General features: G+C 46.2%; 1 protein-coding gene across 2 annotated transcripts in view; it reads right to left on the minus strand.

The window, feature by feature from the left end:
* Positions 1 to 269: 269 nt before the first annotated feature.
* The window catches only part of dusp27 (dual specificity phosphatase 27), a 6,874-nt gene continuing 47 nt past the window's right edge, over positions 270 to 7,096 (minus strand). Inside the window, exons 1-6 of one of the 2 annotated variants that reach the window (XM_073841999.1) lie at positions 7,069 to 7,096; positions 6,358 to 6,474; positions 6,124 to 6,260; positions 5,724 to 5,955; positions 4,385 to 4,602; positions 270 to 3,193 (exon numbers count right to left, since the gene is read on the minus strand). The exon at positions 7,069 to 7,096 is cut by the window's right edge and continues 47 nt beyond it. In XM_073841999.1, the coding sequence (XP_073698100.1) occupies positions 507 to 3,193; positions 4,385 to 4,602; positions 5,724 to 5,955; positions 6,124 to 6,260; positions 6,358 to 6,470 (3,387 nt within the window). In that variant the 5' untranslated portion in view covers positions 6,471 to 6,474; positions 7,069 to 7,096 and the 3' untranslated portion in view covers positions 270 to 506. Of the gene's footprint in view, positions 3,194 to 4,384; positions 4,603 to 5,723; positions 5,956 to 6,123; positions 6,261 to 6,357; positions 6,566 to 7,068 lie in introns of both variants that reach the window. The other variant, XM_073841998.1, reaches the window with a different exon arrangement.

Here is a 7,096-nt window from a genome sequence, read left to right on the forward strand (position 1 = left end):
TCCTCATGGAACATGACCTTTAGTTAATATCCTAATGATTTTTGGCAATCATTTTGACCCATACAATGTATTTAAGTATACCAGTGCTACTTAAGACTGGTTTTGTGGTCTGGGGTCACATTGAATTTTTTCACTATATATTATTATTAATTATATATAGTTTTTTTTAATACATATTTCAGGATTTGCAGATTTATTATGCTCTTTACTCCAATCATGCGCCAGGAAGGTTTGTGTGGTTCTTGTCATAAATCCTGAACACAAGAGACTTTTGTAAACATTTGACTTTATAATAAATGCAGTGATATTATCTTCTTCTATGTTCATATACAGCTCAGACTGGAGCTCCATATCAAGCAAGAGTCTCACACTGAACACTTTTGTCTTTACGAATGCAAGCCTGTCAGTTCACACATAGGAAACAATGAATCGTTACCGCTATAGAATTCTATATCTACGTAGATAAGGCCATCTTTAATTCTGAGGCATAAACAGTCGTGTTATTCCTAGTTTTTATTGTGATTGTGTGGCTTTGACTCCTCCTGTTTCCTCCACGCAGAAAGAACTTCATCGTCCTCCATTTCCTCCGCCACCCGTGCTCTCGCCCTCTGTTTAATCTGAGCAATAAAAGCAGATATTTCCTCATCTTCCTCGTCTCCCTGTGCTGTTCTAGCAGTCCTCGCAGTCTCGCTCTTCTCATATGATTTCTGCTTCACGGAGGAGCTCTGGTAACTGCTTCTCTCCTCGTCCTCATAGCTGGCGTACGATCTCCTGCTTCTGTAGCTGCTGTCTTCGCCTAAGCCGTTATACGAAGAAGGAGGGGATCTCCGAGATCGATAGTCAAACTCCGGACTGGGATCTCGACCCAAATCCATGTCTTCGTCAGCCGGATGCCTGGATGAAAATCTTGAGGCAAAGTTATATTCCTCCTCTTCGTCGACGTTCACTGAAATCGAGCTCCTGCGGCTCGGGAAGTCAAACTCCGAAGGTTCCTCGATGCCTTCGTGCGACGGCCGAGACATTCGCGGCGGCTCTCCGTCTCCCTCGTACGGTTTAGGTTTGCTCTGAGGAGGTCTCACGTTTTGGAGCCATTCATCAATGCTGCTGCTGGGGTTGCTGGCTGAAGCGGGAAGGTTCAGTATTCCCGAACGGCCGTAATCTCTTTTGGGTTTGGGTTTCTCAGAGGAACGGGCTACCAAATCATCAAATCCATTCGATTTTCTGTGATCGTCTCGGTCGTCGTCCTCCTCCTCCTTTGGTTTTTTCTTCTTGTATAACGTGCTGCGCTTGTTGTCCTCGGCAATCTTCTTCACCTCATAGGATGCCATCTTGTCCCGCATGTCAGACTTGATCTCTTTCTCCATGGTGTCCAGTTTGTGAAGGTTCACCTGGTCTTGGAAGAGGCTGTAGAGCGGCACGCTGGTCGTAGTGATCTTGCTCCTCCGGGAGCCCAACCCAGACACAGAGGAGAGGTTAGACGCTCCTCCGGCAGACAGCACGGATTCGGCTCGACCGCCGACCGACAGCACGGAGCGAGCTCTCCCAGCCGCGGACAGGACGGATTCGGCCCTACTTCGGGACAGTACGCTTGAGGACGTGGATCCGCTCAGCATTGAGGCTTTGTCATCATCTACTCCTCGTCCCAGACTGAACACTGATCCCGCTCTGGAGGGGGCTAGACTCGCTCCCATCATCATCTCGGCCTGCTTCTGCACCAGAGTCTCGTTGACCACGGTGGCAATCCAGTTTTGGATATTGGCGATGTTTACCATGGGCTCTCCGTTAGGACCGATGACCGCGGCAGGAGGTGCGGGAGGCTCCTGGGGAACGGGAGGCTGCGATCGGGTGCTGCGACCTGAAAGGACAGAAGACCTTCCGCTGAGCACAGATGCGTTATCGTCTCCTGCGACACTTGCGGACGGAAAGGCTCCGGCACAGAAAGCAGACAGAGGGATGCTGCCGCTCAGAGCGCTCTCGGTTTCCCATCCGCACACCGACTGACTCTCCTCCAGTGTTTTCCTGGTGCGCTCCAGAAGCTCCTCTCGCCGCTGTCTTTTCTTGATCGTGGACGGGTCCTCGGCTCGACTCATCTCCAGAATCTCGTCCTTGTTCTCTTCGCCGCCGTGTTTCTTCTGCTGCTTGAGTTTCCAGGTCTGATACGCGGTTAAGTTGACGTCCTCCAGCGAGGGAGCGGGAGCTTCGGTCTCGGCCTCCGCTTTCTCTCCGTTCTCAGCCGCCGCTTCTTTTTTGTTCCATCCAAACTGGATTCGCTTAATCTTCCATCGCTCCAGAGGCGTTAGATTTTCCTTGTTCTTTTTGCAGAAGTTGTACATGGAGCTGGTGTCGGACAGCATGCTCTCTACGTCGTCGTCGATTCTTTTCTGGCTCGCCTCGCTGTCCTCGTCGCCTTCTTTGAGTCGGTATCGTGCGGCGGCCTGCTCCTCGATCTCCTTCAACCGCTGCTTCCAGAGATCGGAGTAGCTGCTGCAGCTGGTCGTGGAGCCTGATTCTGAAGCGGGTCGACGGGGACGGCGGCCGATGCGCTCCTTCACCATTCGCACATCTTCACTGGTCACGCTCTCCAGGTCCTCCGGTCTCGCGTTCGGCTTCTTCGTGTCGCCCAACAAAGACTCGCCGTCGCCCCCGTCGCACATCAGCTGGGCCTCCCACCAGTCATCATCCTGGTACTTCTCGTTGCGCTTCTGCCACTCCCGTATCATGCTGTCCACATCCCCATCTTCATCTTCTCTGTCTTTTCCAGGGAGCGATGGGTCCTCGCCGGTCACCGTCGTGTCAGGTTTGTTTGGGCCGCCAAGGAGTCCTGCTTTCAGAGCTGCGGCGGCGGCTGAAGATGCGATGCTGCTCATGACGCTGCCTCTGTCTTCCTCCTCGTCCACCATGATGGATTCGGCTTTGACCCCAAACATGCTCTCCTCCTCGTCAAGACGAGCACGGGCGTCGATCACGGAGCACTGGCTGAGGGTGTCGTCGTCGTCTTCGTCTCGTTCCTCCATTAGAGTCTCGTTGAGTTGGCGCAGCTGCTTTATAAACCCTTCGTTGGGGTTGATGGCACGTTTCTTCCTGATCTCCAGCAGAGCCTCCATGATGCTCATGTTCTGGAAGATCATCAGATAAGCAGCAACAAGCACCGCTGACCGACTCACGCCCATCATAGAGTCCACAAGCACCTTGCCTACATGAAGGGGAATAAAAACACCTCATATTAGTATAATCTCATCATATTTGTCACACAAACTGAAAATGGAAATGCCATGTGAACTCCTCGCAAAAGGCCTGCAGCCAACAATTTTTCAAGGTATTAATGAATCATGTGACTGAGTGCTCTGGATTATCAAGCCACATCATGACCTAATTAATATACATGAGCCATGCCTTCATAAATCCTCTCCTGGAGCTTGATGTCAGGAACACAATGAGGAGGAGACCATTCATACGAAACCAAATGAACAGCAGGTCAAACTTTCTAAAGGGATTTGGTCAGAGAAAGGAGATGAACTCTTACTGTTAAAATTGGGAGTTTTGAGCTTATGAGCCACATCCAGATCCGAAATGAAGTTACAATATTTAATTTGAAATGCCATGCCAGTAGTTTGCCCAAAAATCCAGTGGTCTAATCATTCACTCTCACTACTGTTGTTCCAAACCCATATGTCTTTCCTGCTTCCGTGCAAATCGAGAGCTGATGTTGAATGGTGACGTCTACAATCATTGTATTAAAAAAGATGACTGAAAGTGAAGGTTTTCTGCGCCTGTCAGTCTCTAACATTCTTATAAATGCGTTCAGCAGAAGTCATACGAGTTTTCTGGGAGAACCATGGATCCTCTAGTGGTTGAGTTCTGAACTGCAGCACTGGGTTCACTGACCCTGGATAGGAATAATTAGATTATAATGTCAGAGCTTATTTACATGACGTAAATGTTCTGCTCTGAATGTTTTTGTCATGATAACGAAGACTAAATGAAGAGATGCAGTTCTAGACTAATAATTCTCACCTTTATAACCAGCACTTTCCTCACTGCTAGCACATGTCAGCGTGATCTTAGTGTCTGACGCTCTCCTTGATTCAGATTGTGAAGAGGTTCCTGTCTATCTGTGTCACGAACTCTAAAAATAAGTGAGTGAGACATGACAGAGTCCAGGCCGCTGAGCTAATTCAGTTTCTGGAGTTTGTTTATCTACCACAGGAACAGCATGGTGCTCATCTGTTTGGATTATTAGACGTATCCTTTAATTATTAAGAAATATTTACATACTAAACCCTTAGCTTCTCCTAGGAAAACATATGTTGAAAAAGAAGTCCCATTAAGCTCTCTTTCCCCTCGAAAGAATCATTATTAAAGAGAGAACCTTTTCTAAACTCACCTCTGTGTGTCAGCAAAGCGTCGTCTATGAACTCTGCACACGTGCGGAAATGAGGAGAGATGTCTGCGTCTGTGAAATCGTCCACCTCGATGCCCATATAGGTGATGTTCATGCCCTGGTAGAAGACCTCGCCGGTGTAGACGCCAGTGGCGTGAGCCGCGTTCACCACATGAGTGATGCCCAGGCGTTTGAGACGAGCTTTATTCACGGCCACCGACCTGCGGCACACAACAACGACTCACTCACAGTAATACAACATACAACAAACACAATAACACTCGTCAGTCATTTATTAGACACACTTCAAAAAGTGATGTTCTTCCTCAGTATTTTTGTCTTGTTTTCCAATGCAAATGCTTATTCATAAAAATACAGGAGTAACAAAATAACTCAAGAAGCCTTGTTTTCTGAAAAATAAATCAAAATGATGTGAATGATTAAAACAAAGACCAAATATCTGCCAATGGGTTCAGAAAAATCTGCTTAATTCGAAGGGAAAACATATTTTCATTCCCCATGGACAGATATTTGATCTTCTAATTATAAACTCAGTTCATTTCGATTAGTTTCTCAGAAAACAAGACTCTCAAACATCTCAAGTAAATCTATCTTGACTGAAGAATCGTTAGACTATTGCATTGGAAAACAATGAATGTAAGATGTTCTGCTCTGATTTAACACCTTTTTAGGCCTTTATTTGTGGAAGGGTGAATTAAGACTTCAAGGCCTGGTTTTATAGACAGGACTTACACTGCAAAAAATGCTTTTCTTACTTTGATTTTTGTCTTGTTTTCAGCAAAAAAAGAAAGAAAAAAAGTCAAAATTAAGTGAGTTATTGCTTAAAACAAGCAAAATAATCTGCCAATGGGGTAATAATCTTATTTCAAGCAGACAACTAGATTAATTTGCTTACCCCATTGGCAGATTATTTTGCTTGTTTTAAGCAATAACTCACTTAATGCTGACTTATTTTTTTTATGAAAGAAATACAATCATTTTTACACATCTAGAAAATCCTTCTTGATTTAAGAATTTTTAGATATTTTGGCTGGAAACAAGACAAAAAAATCTAAGTAAGAAAAGCATTTTGTGCTGTGTAGCCTAAACAGGATTAGGTCATAGTTTAATTAGGAAATTTAAGTATTTTTTATAAATGTGCCTTAGAAAAAAAACATTACTGATGAGTTAGACAAAACAAAGGCACTGATTTGTTTTTTAAGATCAAGTTAAGTGCAAGTTTCTTTCAGTTCTTTCAGTCTGGGACTGGGCGTAAGACTTTTAAAGTTCCAGCTTTAGAAAAGTCCACATATATTAATATTATTGTCTTCATGCGACTCACTTCTCTGCGATGTAGATGTTGGTCCAGACCTCGTCGACGGGGTTGAAGGGCGCCTCCAGCCGGTCCTGGATCAGCGTTCTCTGGATGTCCAGCACACAGGGCGTGTTGTAGGGGCTGCGGTCGTCGATCATGTCCTTCACCCTGTTGTACAGATCCTCCACCATCAGCTGCTCGGCCGATTCCAGCATGCTGTCAGGAGTCACCGGCGTCCGGACCTCCCTGGACTTCAGCTCTGGGAACAGACGGACAGAGTCATGAGACAAGACACCAAAACTATTCTGACCACTGCAGGACACACGCCGGATCAGATCACTGTCCTGTACGTTGATGAGGATAAGATGATGTGAATTAGGCAGGTCTGATCTTTCCAATAGCATAAAGCAGGTCTTGATTGACACACCTTCATTGATGATCTTCTTGGCAGCGATGGAGGAGGACAGATGAATCGGATCCATGAAGATACTTTCTGCATCAGAGCCGGAGATCATGGAGAATCGGTCCGATACGGTGGAGAAGCGATCGGACATCATGGAGAAACTGTGAGAGATCAAACACATGCTCAGCATCATCACAGCAGCGGGTGAACTTCACGATTAACAGAGCTCTATTATCGGATGTGTGTGGTTTAACAGACCTGGGTGAAGGACAGCGCAAGTAACGCGACTGAACATCTTTAACACACGGCTCTTCGTCCTGATGAGGAACCTGTTGATCCTCCGCAGCGCTGCTCTCACCAGACGACGCCATCGCACTACAGACACACGATCAGTCAAACCTCACAGCAGAACAGAGTCCATCAGAAACAGTCAATCATATCATCACTTAGAACATGTCACCAAGTTCTGAAATCAGAAGCACAGAAACATGAGCGTGTTTGATTGATGGAGGTGATTGTTCTCAAGACTTCAGTTCATGAACTATATGTCAAATTCTTTCAGATAGACACAACTTGATAAATAAACACATTTGACGACAACAACAACAGATTGACTAGGCCTCTGCTCGTGTCTCTGTGTGTGTCTCTGTGTGTGTGTGTGTGTGTGTGTGTGTGTGTCTGTGTGTGTGTGTGTGTGTGTGTGTGTGTGTGTGTGTGTGTGTGTGTGTGTCTATATATAGAGAGTGACAGCTGCAGAGATTCTTCTGGAACAGGGAGGCCACACACACACACACACACACACACACACACACACACACACACACACACACACACACACACACACACACACACGTATGACAGTGTAACTCTGTAAAAAGAGCTAGAGAACAATGGAAACTAACCCTGCTCAGTCTTTAATGTGTTAGTATGATCTCAAACAGCGTCTGTTGAGATGAAGTTTCTACTGACCTGAACGTCTGCGGCCGTCGGGCTCCGT

This window comes from Garra rufa, chromosome 6 (assembly GCF_049309525.1).
Source record: "Garra rufa chromosome 6, GarRuf1.0, whole genome shotgun sequence".
Classification (NCBI taxonomy): Eukaryota; Metazoa; Chordata; class Actinopteri; order Cypriniformes; family Cyprinidae; genus Garra; species Garra rufa.